General features: G+C 37.4%; 1 protein-coding gene across 8 annotated transcripts in view; it reads right to left on the bottom strand.

Annotated features, from left to right (window-relative positions):
* Window positions 1-14,096, bottom strand: part of CAB39 (calcium binding protein 39) — a 67,717-nt gene that overhangs the window by 27,242 nt on the left and 26,379 nt on the right. For 7 of the 8 annotated variants that reach the window (XM_027824906.3, XM_043522749.1, XM_043522750.1 and 4 more), the window contains one exon: window positions 5,848-6,005. In XM_027824906.3, coding sequence (XP_027680707.1) covers window positions 5,848-5,961 — 114 coding nt within the window. In that variant the 5' untranslated portion in view covers window positions 5,962-6,005. Of the gene's footprint in view, window positions 1-4,421; window positions 4,577-5,847; window positions 6,006-14,096 lie in introns of those variants that run through there. The other variant, XM_037908309.2, reaches the window with a different exon arrangement.

Genomic DNA, 14,096 nt, shown 5'->3' with positions numbered 1-14,096 from the left:
ATGCAGTGTTGTAGCGGTGTTGGTTCCAGGATATTGGAGACACAAGGTGGGTGAGGTAATACCTTTTATTGGACCAACTTCGGCTGGTGGGGGAAACAAGCTTTCGAACTCTGAATCAGAAGAGCTCTATGTAAGATCGAAAGCTTGTCTCTCTCACCAACAGAAGTTGGTCCAATAAAATATATTACCTCACCTATCTTGATCGACAATCTAGACAAACAGTTCCCAAATGACGAGTCAAGGCAAGGGGGAGGGCCAAGACTGGAGCCATAGAGTAGATTGATACAAAGTCAGAAAGTAGGGAAGAGCAAGTCTAACAAGTTTATTACATGAATAAATATTTACCTTCACAACAGCAATCACGTGCGTCACAAACCAAATAAATTGGCAGTGTAAAAATAAATGCTGAGGCAAACCAAAGAGGGGGAAAAGATGAAAATAAAATACATATTAATGTTCTTAGCTAAGTCCAATTTATATTAAAGGAAATGTTTGAACATGGAACTAAACATATGGAAAAAGTTCTCTCCTCATCCAAACGGTAACAAAAGTCAAATCCTTTGTCACTGTTCTGAACATACATGGACAAGGGGAAACTATTAATAGCACATTGTGATGTACAAGGATTAGTCTAAAGTTTATAGTCATGAGTTAACAATTTTCTATCTTCTGAAGAGACTCTTCCTCCCCGCTCTTCTCACCCCCTCCAATAACTATCTACGTCAGCAGGCTGCTCCCTCTGACTGAAAGAAGTGAATGGATTGCATTTCAGCAGAGTGGCACAAGCATATGTAATCAGAGTAGACGAAAACCAAAGAAAGTGTCAAGAGAGGTAGTATCAGCTTCCTTTTCAAAAGATTTAGTGTCTAATTAGCCAATTTTGAGTCTTCTAGTATGTACTGCAAATCTATAAAACATTCAGAAATAAATTGTGGAGAATAAATTGTTACCCTAAAAAAAAAAATCCTTGAACTCTGAGCTATAATGAAACACATTTTGTTCAGATACTAGGAAGACTACTCGTGTATTGAAAAAGATGTGACACTATCTTTAATGTCTCATGTATTTGTATCTCTCAAATTTCTTCCATGCTGATCATGTAGCACATGCTTTGTGTGAACGTGTGCATACACCGTCCAGCATCTTATAATCGGCCTCTTTCCATCTTCTGAGAATGAAAGAAAGGCAAAATTTGTAATAAAGATAAATCATCCTCCTAATGGAATGTCAGGGTTATCATTTAAAGTTGAAAAAACTTCTATTCAAATTTTCTCTTTACAATCCTACATTCCAAGAGCATCAATTTATAAAATGGTGTATCAGAATAGTAACAGGACTATATGATGTCATAGTAACAGTAATATTTTCTGCTACTGCTCCATGGGAAATATTATAAGCTACATATTAAATACAAAAACTATGCTAATGCAGTGCAAGAGCAGAAATATACAAACTTTGTGTTTGGAGTCTCAGCCATAAGAGCTGAAGAGAATAAGTACATTTACAGTGGAATTCTTTTGTACTGCAAAAACTTTTCTTCCACAGAATTTCCCTATAAACATAGGTTCGTTTTAACCAGAACTGAAATTTTCATACTGCAATCCATTAAAAAGGCAGGGCTTCCCTTTGTCTTCACTATAAACCAGTTCTATTGTACTGCATTGTGTAATCTTTAGATCACATATTTTAAATTTCACATGGCCAAGTGTAGGGAAAATATGAAATTGCATGTATTTGTTTACCTGTCTTAAAATTAAGTGAAGAAAAAGTAAGTATTAAAAAACAAACAAAAATTCACTTATCCTGGAGGGACAAGGATATCCTTTACATCACAGGTAATCAACACTAATACAATGGACACACTGCTCAACCTGTGTTCATTATGGCTATTTGGCAGGTCCCTGAAAGGAGCAAGAAGAGTGAAAAGTGGAGCAGAAGAAGAGATAAAAGACAGAGAAAGAGGGTAAAAGTTGTACTAGCTTGGAAATCTGGGAGAGAGATGTGATTTTGCTACCCCTTTGGTAGCACAGAATTATGAGCTATGATATGGTGAACTACCTTCCAGAAATAACTAAGGGGGGAAAAATAAGCCTTTTTTTCCTCTTGATAGGCCAATCTTCCATGATACGTGTTGAGATAACCAGCTTCCATTCATCTTGAGGTAAGGGTGTTGATCTTTTAAAAGAGTAACTGGAAGATTATATTGCAGAGAGGATGAAAACTGCAGTCTAGGCCTTAAAAACGAAGATGAATAAGTATTAAGATGTACATGTGCACAAACATTTTTTTCAATATGGGCTGACTTAGGCCAACACAAAAAATAAGCATATTGTCCATATGTAGGGCTGGGTCAAAAGTCTTCCATCAAAACTGGTGGTCTACGGAAAACAGGGGTTTTCCACCAAACGATTTTTTTTCTACAAAAAGTAACTGCTTTCTCCAAAAAAAATTCAATTTTTCATTGAAAACCAAAATATTTCCATTTGGAAATGCTGCTGTGGTGCCTCATGTCCCCAGTTCTCAATAAGCATGATTCCCTAGCCAGATTACATCTCTTATGATGCATCATTGGGGTCCTTGGCCACGGTACACTCCAGGAGGACAGAGGAAACAGCTCTACAACAGTTTCCTATTTGGGGATACAATTATTTGGGTAGTATAATCTAACAAAACACAAATCCACAGGGATCTGACTCCTTAGATTTTCAAATGTCCAGTTTTCAAACCAAGCATGATTAGTCTCAGATTCAGAGGCAAGAGAGTGGGCTTTCAAGATCATCAGCCTGTATGTTTGTCCCAGGTGGGCCCACAGGATAAAGCCAGCCTATTCTGAGAAGTCTCTTGGTGAATGCTCTTGTCCCAGACATTTCAGACAGTAAATGTACATTCATCAACTTTTTTCCACTGCGCAGGAGGCATAATGCTTGATTACATATGGCATCTACAAGAAATCAACCAAACAGTGATGTTTGGGTTGTGCAACAAAATACCGATATGTTTATATGAGAGGAAAAAAATCTGATGATTTGGAACTATCAGCTTGTGCAACAACTCACCCATGTAACTTTAAAATATGCCCTCCGCAGTTTTCTCCTATTGTTTGTTACCTGCCTTGTCTTACCTCATTTCAAATTAGATTGGAAGGTCTTTGAGTTTCAGTTGTGATCCACAATGTTTCAGATCCATAAGCTAAACTATGATGATACTCAGTTAAACTACACAGTTACACTAAGCAGATTGCCAATAAAATATTTTTGTTAAAAATAGTAAAACTAAATCATTAAAAAATTAAGCTAAAACTACCAACAGGGAAAAGGAATAGTAATGAGAGAATAAGGAAAGGAATTAAGTGTGCTTGTGGCCTTGAGCCCTTTTATATCCTCGCTTTGAGTATTTAGATGTCAGTGACCTCAAGAACTATAGCAATATGTTGCAGGAGGTAAGTGTCTCTGGGTGTCACTGAGTCCAGAGAGGGAGTTTTGCAGAGGAAGGACAATTATCATTTTAGTATAGTGTGGATTTGAAAGTCAGTATTTTATATCCTGAAACACATACAAAGTTTAAAATAATCTGAGTGATGAATACCCCTTTGGTTTGTATCCGCAGATAACATGTACAGCTTATTTTTCAATCAATTTTTTCCCCTCCAAATTCAGTGCACTACACATTCTATATTCAGGATACAGTATGTACGCATCAAGGCTTCGATTCTGTGAGCATTTAATGCAGCATATACATAACTTCAAACAAATATCTTTACATAGTCTCATTGAAGAGGCCTCAAGTTTAGAGTTTCACATCCAAACAATTTGTTGTTTCTACCTGAAAATGTTTACACTCTGGCTACAGAAAATTTAAATAAGCCCAGAGTACTAATCACTGAAGTAAATTGTAATCACATTCTTTTCTTTAGGTTACCGTTGATCTATTTTCAGAAATTACCCTACATCCATTATACAAGTTTAAAGGCTCTCTATGAATCATTCTAATGAAAGATCAGTCACCATTTATCTCTACTATGCGCTTGAGGGACTTCCCCTACCCGGAATACTATTTGTACAGAGAACAAATTTACTTTTTTTTTTATTATTATTTATTAAAAGATCTGGAGTTTGAAAGTATATTCTGAGATCTCTTAATCAAAAAAGAATATCCAATCACTACATCCTCTGTGTAAAAATTTCCAGATTTACTTCACACTTCCCATCAAGAATGGGTAACAATATCCCATATTAGCCAATATAACAGAATGTTTATTTTGATGTACAGAGCAATAAAAATTGCATGCTGATTTACACCTTTGCTTGCAAGCTGGCTTGCAGAACATTTTAAATTTCATCTTTAGTTATGGCTTTGGGATTTGTGAGTTTTATTGTTTTTAAATACTGGTTCCCTTTGTAGAATATTACCCACTCACTTACTGCCTCTTTCAAGTTAAGGTCTTTCCAGATGAACTTCTTGCACCAGCATTGTAGAGGGAAGGCCACATGGTTCTTGTACCTTACTTGAGAGTACTTCCTTAAGCAGTTATTTAGGTGGCTGATGGCTTGTTCATATTTTCCTAGATAGCCTTGTCCTTTGGCAGTTGTTTTGGAAAAAAGAAAATTATCTAACAATGCAGGTTGAACACTAATTAGGAAAACACACTAATCCTTCTCTTACATGATAATGAAATTTTTAATTAACACTTAATTCCATCCACTATTGATCTGTATGTGCCTCCCATGCTATTCATCTCACCAGGAGACCTCCAGATACTTTTTACCGTTGTTTATTAACAACTTATTGGCACTGAAGTAGCACCCCAAAGGCTCCAAAAATAAGGGTTAGAAACCCATTGTGTTTGGTGTTGTACGAACACATGGTTCCTGCACCAAAATGTTCACAATATAATCTGAAACAAGATGTAATAGGTAATAAGAGAAACAGGGAAAGAGGACAAGAGTAATGATTAAGATCAGGTTGCTACATGGGTCAGAGTTAGTCGGTAACCTCATCAGTCCTGACAGTTCCAAATCATAACAAACTTTATTTGAAACAAAATACACTACTGCAGACACTGATACACAACATAACCATTACTTATTAGCTGATTTCTTGTAGGAGACATGGGTCTTAGGGAGGACCTTCCACAGGTGTCATTTAATAAAGAAGATGCAGTGTGACTTGTCTTATGTCATCAGCTCAAACAACTGACAACGACTGGTTGCTTAACAAAGGCGATCTTCTTATACAATTGTAGAATTGTATTGCATATGTTGGGGGCTATTTTGGAACAGTTTCTTAACACAGAAGGTTGCCTAACAAAGATTCTCATGTAGAGGTATTGGTGTACTTTTAGACTAAACATTCACAACTTCAACTGAAGTTTTCTTTAATATCCAGGCCATTATTATTTGTATTCTGGTACCATATGTGTATTCCTCGCGTGGCTTCAGGTTAATGGTTGTTGCTCAATGTCAGCGGGCGTGAGGTCACTAATATGGAATTTTCCCCTTATGTGCAAGGGTTGCTATTGATAGTCAACAACTGTATATCTTTTTTCCATTAAAATTAGATCCATAGAGAATTAATTCCGTCTAAGTTGGTTGCTTAGAGAGAAGTTAATTCTAAACATATCAGTGGCCAAAGACAGAAGGATCCAAGGTCAACAAAGATCAAAGTACCAGTTTAACAAAATACACAACTTTTCTTCATCTTTAGTGTGTGAAGGGAAATCAAAATACCTCTATTTAGTTCACATACGTTAATTTATAAATCTTGCAAATTCTGTTTTCCCTCCCCCAATTAAAGTTTAATATTTCACTAGCAAAAGATTAAACCCCATAAAAAGTACCATAAATATACCTTTTCTGCCTTTTTGTCAGAGATATCTTGCTTTTCTAGAACTGCCATACTCTCCTTCAGATTCTTCACTATGTCTGCAGGAGACTTGTGGGACTTGCCAAAGGGGAATGGCATTATTGCAAACTGTACAGGTCTTCCTTCTGCAGTTCCTACTTCACCTGGAAACAGAAAACAAAAGGACTATTAAAGGTGGAAATAGTGGGTCAACAGTGATAGCATATATGAAGAGCCAGAAAGCATTATAAAGGCGTCAGTATAGTCTGCAGTGTAATTCGGTTAAACTAGAACACGAAACCATCACTAAATTGTACACTATTTGAGTTTCTAATTTTTTAGAAGATGGAACAAAGAATCCAAGAGATCAAACCAAAATGACTATTCAGTGTTTCAGACAGATATTACGAATTATACCCAGGACCACGGGACTGTACAAATAGCACAGTTCAAAGTCACATGCTAGCAAGATAAAAATATACAGGTTATTCCAATTTATGCTGGCAAGAAAAATCAAATCACTAACAATAGGATTTGTCCTAGCTTATTGTTGCTGCGTACTGAAACTTATTTTCAAATGAATGCATAGGTGGCTGCTGGCAACAGAATTTTATTACCAGTACCAAGGATTAAACAAAGCATTTAGGGTCATACTCTGTCAGACTGAAGATCACATTAACAGAGACAGTTCTTTCAAAGATGAGGAATGCCCTCTGCCTAAGTTACCAGACTTTTCCAAGGGATAGTTAGCACTTGCATTAAATATATTCATACCTTTGTATAAATTAAATACGAAGCAGAAAGATTTTCTAGTGCAAAAGTAAACAACTTTTCCGAGAATAAATGCTCCAATACCAGAGCTTTAGTTCCTAAACTTGTTTATCTTCATTCACACCACAATAGCTTCCCCTGAAATGATTTCACAAATTGTACTTCCAGAACTCTAGACCAGCTACAAGTGAACAGAAAATCCCACACTGAAAAATGCTGATGGGTTACTTCTATAGAAGACAAAAGACATTTGAAGCTGACAAAGCAGAGGTTACAATGTCATTACAAAAAAAGGATGTCACCCTGAACATCAGTTATTTTCTATCTCCACCTGCCAATGAGAACGATAACCAGCCAGCATGGATCAGTATAAAAAAACAACTAGCATCTAATTTACAACAAAGCTTCTCATCTAATATAATACAAACACTTGTTACATGTCACTTAAATAAAAGTTCCTCCCATAGGTCATAGAGCTAGAATACTGAAATTTGGTACATTCACTCATTATGGACTCCATATGTTTTAGTTTAATCTTTCCATCACAGGTCACTAAAAGCTTTTCAGTTGTAAGATTTCAACCATTCAAGTACCTTTACTTGTAAATTAGAAGTATTAATTTGCAAAAGTTTAGTTTTTTACATGAGCCAGTTATGTCAGGTATGAGGCCAACCATTTGAAGAACTGAATGTCATAGGATACCAGATCTATTTAAGATTTTAGCCAAGAACATTCCCATAAATATGTAAACTGGGTATGTGATTATAAAACTTACTATAACAGTTGCATGCTGCTGGGTAAGAAATAATACAGCTGCTCATGAGGAAATGCATTCCTGCAGTAAGTAGTATTTAAATCAGTCTACTCTTGAAGAGAAAGTAGCAAAACATCAGTATAATGGAAGTGATCAGATCTCACACACTTCCAAATACAGTATTTTCACTTTTTTAACTTATGCAAGCAATATGGCCAATATTTAGATGCACTGAAATTACTCTTTTTCCACCATATCTCAAAACATCTTAATCAGCACTGATAAAAGGCTGAAAAATTGAGTATCTATGAATAGAGAATTGATAACTTAAGAGATAATAGCATCCCCGTTATTGATGAAAAATTACTTTAAGACAATAAAATTAAATAATGTCTCAATATTTTGCCAAATGTGAGTGCAATACAGTACCATCTTCAGTGAAAACATGACTATGAACTATTATTTAATAAAAATGATGCTATTTTCAAACATTAGGGATTTACAGGTATTCCAGGATTTTTATTTGACAAGAGAGGGGGCAGGATGACACTCCTTTTAGAAACTGCATGCATCATTTAAAGTATGCCCTTAAAGTATGATTTCACTCTGAAAACTGCTTCTGTACAAGTGGCATCATAGCTTTCCATATCTGTCTCAATCACTTCCAGACAGATTCTGCTCAGTTTACCAGTTTAAAAGATTCCCCCCCCCCCTCCCCCCCAATCACTAGCTCTGTCAACACAAACTGGGATCTAAAAGTCAAGCTGAATTTTTTATGGGTTGTGTATCACTATTGGTAATAAATACAATAAAAACCAAATTATCCACCAGTTACACCTGTATAACCCCTTTATCTTCAATTAAGGTTGGACAGGTGTAAATGAAGGTAGAATTTGGTCCAAACTGTTTTGCTGAAGATGTGAGAGAAAGAGTAGAAATCAAGCTCCAGAATCAAGACAGCTATGGGAAATAAGTGTTACTAAATGTAGAATTAAAAAAAAAAAAATCATCATGAAATAAGCAGTTATGACAGAACACAATGTAGGAAGCAGCTCTATTGAATCAAAAGGTAATATTGTTATATACTCATTTTTCTGCCCACAATTAGACTGCTTTCAGAATAAAAGAATTTCACAAAGAAATACACTAACTCATTTAACTATAGGCAAACAGTCAGATAAATCCAATTTCTAGGTTTACAGAATGAGTGGGTTTTATAAACTTCCCTCTAGAGGATAGTGCCTTCACCTTTTAATTTAAAATGGTCTAGCCCCTACATTTGCAGGAAGGCCTGCGATTTGACTTACCTGTCATTGTTTTACGAGCTCCATATCAGTAATACGGTACATGGACATATACATGATTTTGGGGTATATTTGCAAGAATTTTAATTTGAAGATTTGAGGATAAAAATTAGGACAACTCAATAAATTCCCCAAATGTAGCTTATTCGTATTTGATATACTCTATCCATAAATAGAGAAGTTTCATTATGAGTTTTTGATAAGCAATTTATAAAAATAAGCCAACTGGCAATAGCAAGCAAATCCAAGCCCTCAGTCACAGCAGGTGCCGGGAGAGATCATTGCTGCAAGGTGCTTTATGTATTATATAAAACTAAGCAAATGAGTTATATTTGTGCTATTTCTGTTGCAGGAATAGAGTGACACTAGTGGGAACCTCACTTGTGTCTCCTGAGAGTGAAAAAGCCAGTGCTGCATCTTGCTAAAGAAGCCGGGGTATCCCTCTATATTCTAGAAACATAACGGATACAGTTGTGAAGTTGTGAAAAACATATGAAGTATGACAGACTGACAATATCCTAAAATACCCTGAACAAACCTTATGGAATTAAGATAAACTTCACTGAATAAGGTTAGTACGTTTGTGGTAAACTGTATTAAAAATGAAATTGTGTATGTGTTGCTGTGGAATTATATGTACCTCCTCTAGCAGGGAGGGGATGCTCATGTATTCCTCTGTTATCAGCCTTTGAAGCCACACCTTTGGGGAGATATGCATATACTAGTTCAAACTTCATTCTCCAGAGACCAACAGACAAAGAAAAGACTTTTGGATAAAAGCTTGGGGTTTAAACTGACTCAGGGCCTTATTCCTGATCCAGCAAATGGACAGGACCTCTGGTTCACGGAGGGCCCCAATCCTTAGAGAATTGGAAGTACTTGGCCTACTAAGGCTTCATAAGACTGTGTACCTGTTCTGAGCTGAAGCTCTCATGAACTTGTAACCACAAAGAACCCGTAGGGTGGGCTGATGCCTAGGAAGCTTATTAGCATGCATGCAGGTTCTTTTATTGTTTTTAACGTTTTCTCTGTAATGTTTTTTACCTTAAAAATAAAATAAGCTTGCTTAGAAAGACCAGTGTGGTAGCTTCCAATTATAGTAATCACTGTGTTATCAGTCTCTGAAGATTCAAATATTAAGGCCAGAAGGGACCATTACAATCATCTAGTCTGACCTTCTGAAAATTGCAGGCCACAAAACCTCACCTCAAGCAGGTATGTTTAGGCACTGTCTTCACTGGGAAATGAACAGTGAAGGCAAGAAACTGTTCAGCCTAGACGTACCCTGGTCAGAAGGAAGTGAGATGTGGGTCTCCACTTAAGAGAGGCAACATCTAGGAAGCTGGAAGCCTGAAAGTGGGTGTCCTTGCTGGACCACGGAGGAGAAATACAAGCCCAGGTGCCCTCAACTGTAACATGAAGCACTTAGGATCTCTCTCTCTTGCTAACCTGGCGAAAGTTCTCTAAAAGGCAAGCTACAATATTCGACAACACTGTGCGTGTGAGGCTGGGAAAAACTGCAATATACCACATCTGTCTAATAAAAAAGGAAAAGTCCAAAGGAACTGCCATGTGATATTCATCCACAATCAGCCACTTGAACCATATCAAATTATAACAATTTTCCCAGTATCAGCATCTGGGTTGTGGTTTTTTTTTTTGTTTGTTTTTGCAGACTACTTAAACAGCTTTGTTTGCCACTTTAAAAACTACCTTCAGACCTTTTCCAATAAGTTAGTCTCCTAATAAGCACCTGGACAGCTTTATCTTTTGAATTAGCATGTTGCTTTCCTTCATCCCCCATTCTCAGTAATCCAGACATATTTATTCATTTGTGAATTGAGGCCACGAGTAACCTTCCACTGAGCACTTACCACAATATCATAAGCACACTTTACTGTCTGCACTCACCTAACAGGATCTGGTAGAAAGAGAAAAGTTTGACCCAGCCAAATGAAAAACAAGATGTTTAAAGTATCGATATTGGGTTCAAATTTGGAAAATACAGAATGTAACCTTTTTTTGTGTAGTACAAGCAGATATCAAAAACAAAAACAGGGCACAGTCAATTCTCCAAAAGCTAAACATCGCACTAAGCATGTGATATAGTATCTTTTCTCTCTAAGTCAGTGTTTCCCAAACTTGGGACGCCACTTGTTCAGGGAAAGCCGCTGGCGGGCCGGGCCGGTTTGTTTACCTGCCGCGTCTGCAGGTTCGGCCGATTGCAGCTCCCACTGGTCACGATTCGCCGCTCCATGCCAATGGGGGCTGCGGGAAGCGGCAGCCGGTACATCCCTCGGCCCGCACCGCTTTCCGCAGCCCCCATTGGCCTGGAGCGGCAAACCGTGGCCAGTGGGAGGCACAATCGGCCGAACCTGCGAACGCAATAGGTAAACAAACCAGCCCGGCCCACCAGGGGCTTTCCCTGAACAAGTGGTGTCCGAAGTTTGGGAAACACTGCTCTAAGTCATTGCTTTGAAATTAACACACAAGTAATGTCTATAAATGGTTGCCACAGAATGGCTACATATGAAATGCATTGGTGTTTTTGGCGCAGTTCCTACTGGACATGATAAAGCTGGATCCCCACCACCACCCGGGCTCGAACTCCCCCTCCCCTCCACTGGGAGACAACCCAGGCTCCCTTCCCCTTTCCTTCTCCTCCTACCCCTGCAGTCCCTCACCTGGAAGTGGCAGGGCTCTGGCTGTCAGTCCCCGGGATGGCAGCAGCAGTGCAAAAGTAAAGGCTGCAGTGGGGCCCTAAGTCTGCTGTGAAAAGTGATATTGATGAACGTCAGTTTTCACACTGCCACCCTTACTTCTGTGCTGCTGCTCTACACTCTGCCTTTAGAGCTGAGTAGCAGGGTACATAAACAACTACAGACACAAAGAGGGGGGGCCTGATCAAATAAGTTTGAGAACCACTGCTTTAAATCATAAATAGTTGTAACAGCTTTATGGAATACAGGTTAAATAGTAGCCAATTTTAAACTACTATGGTTAACATAAATTACATTCTGAAAGGTTTAAGATTGCCTTGCTGCTTTTAAAAAAAATAGATGCTTGAAAAAGTCCATCTACAGGGACACTTGTTTCTCTTTCTGAAGAAAAACTAGAACAAATGCAAGAACACTGACATGCAGTTCTTTTCCTTGTGAGCAATTTAATATACCGAAGAACAAGACTTCTACTTTGGACTATATTCCCTAATTTTAAACCTTTTTTCTTCTCATTTGAAGTATCAGAAAATGCACTTTCCTACAGGCTAATTCAAATACGGGTTAGAAAGAGCTACATTGAAACAGTGTAATCACCCAATAAGGGAAGTTATTTAAGCAAGGAGTGACTAAATTAAAAATAAGTTGATTACATGACAATTACTAAGAAAAACATTCTGAGAACAAAGTACAAATAGTAGTACAGTACATCTTCACTTACTGACGTCTATTAAATTACTCCTTAGAAAGCTGGATTACAGACACTCAAACTTTACTAGTGTGGACCTCAACAACTCTCTTGACACTAGAATGAAGTTCAAGGAACACTGGAGAACAGAGGAAGGCAGAAAAAAAATTGTCTTGCTGTGACAGACTGTACCCTTATGTTCACCGTTGTTACAAAACTATGAAAAAAATCTGTACAAAGTATCCATTTGTGAGGTATTTCAAAACTCATAATTCACTGATCATTATTGTCCTAACAATGTTGTCATGCATACTTTACATGTAAAGTTACGAGATTCTACCGTACGATGTTACTAAAGCATATTCTAAATCTGGGGAAGTAGCCCAAACCAGTTCCTCAGAGACAAAAGGCTAGTCAGCACCTCAGCCAGGTTTCAGCATAATCAAATAGTCTATCACCTGATTAAGGGGACATTTTTGGCAGGAAGAAAGGTATAAATGAGAAATTTACATATTGGCAAAAACAGCTGGGGTTCCCACTCAAAACAGACTTGCTGCGACCTGAACTCAAGCTGGAGGGGATTCTCAAAGAAGAGAAATGCTATAAGACCCCTCATTTTTATTCACTGCATCAACAATGTTTGAAAGATAAACTGAGTGAATGGTCCTGATTGAAGGAGTTCAGCCAGTAAAAGCATGTGATGAGAAAAACCTTTGGTTTGAATTCAATTAGCTTGTTCAGTTAGGTATTAGTTTACATTTTACCTTTTATTTCTTTGTAGCCAATTCTGACTTTTATACCTCATTACTGATAATCACTTAAAAACTATCTTTCTGTGGTCAATAAATTTGTTTTATTATTTTATCTAAACCAATGCATGTTTGGATTGAAGTATCTCTACCCTCCATTTGAGATAACAGGGTTTGTGCATATCATTTTCTATTTATGAAATGACAGAGCTTGTACCTCACAGAAGGAAAGAATTGGGCAGTACAAGATGCACATTTCTGGCGACAAGACTGGAACTGGGAATTTGCTGGAAATTATATCTGCAATACAATTTAGAAGTGGCTGGCTAGAAACACTCATATCATTTAGCTGTGAGTGATTTTGCATGCGATAGGCTGTGTGTGACTAGGCCGTGTGTGAACAGGCCAGGAGCGGCTGCTCTCACTGCTGAGCAGTGTGAAAGTTGGAGGGTTGAAGGGACATAGCTGTTCAACTGTCCAGACTGTACTCTGGGGAATGTCACACTTGCATTTTTGGTTATGTGTCAGATCAGAAACCCCGGACTGCCATGCTCTAGGGGAAAAAAAGCTCTCTCAAACTTGTCGAATTTCCCCATGACTTCTACAAGTCAATTACATTAAGTAAGATATAGTTGTACAAAATTCCTACTTTCACAAATTTGGAAAGTAATCAGCTACAGTAGTCTAAAATTCTAATACCACCTACAACTTTATTCTTTCAATCGTAGGGATTCTAATTTAACAATGTCTTTTGTCTGTCACTTTTTAAAAATGTACCATAGACCAAAACAGTGTCAAATACTCAAATAGATTTATGTTGACTCATTTAGAGGTGAAGAGGTTGAAGTGAAATGGTAATATTCCATTTAATATGTAATTAATGAGGGAAGCAGGCCAAGAAAAATAAGTTATCTCTTGGTAGCCATAATGAAAAAGCACCTTTTGATAACAATTGCACAGATACGTTAAGACGTAACGCCTAATGAGTAAGCACAGAAAACGTTCCGCTATTGTGTGAGCAGATAAGAGGTAGCAACTTGTTAAAAATTAAACAAAATCAGCATAATTTAAATAAGGCAGAACTACAAATATCAAGTCAATTATTTAGAAACAATGTTAAAAATATACAGATTACTTAAACACAAGAAAAGATGACAATAATGAGTCTAAAAGGATAAAATACATATGCACAACAATTTTTGGACTTTTCAATAAGACGCTGTATCTGCTGCCAGTGATAGGCTGATAAATTCTCATACTAAAATCTGTACT

This window comes from Chelonia mydas, chromosome 9, assembly GCF_015237465.2.
Source record: "Chelonia mydas isolate rCheMyd1 chromosome 9, rCheMyd1.pri.v2, whole genome shotgun sequence".
Taxonomy (NCBI): domain Eukaryota; kingdom Metazoa; phylum Chordata; order Testudines; family Cheloniidae; genus Chelonia; species Chelonia mydas.
Note: the sequence above shows the minus strand (reverse complement) of the source record. Positions and strands in the feature narration are given on the sequence as shown.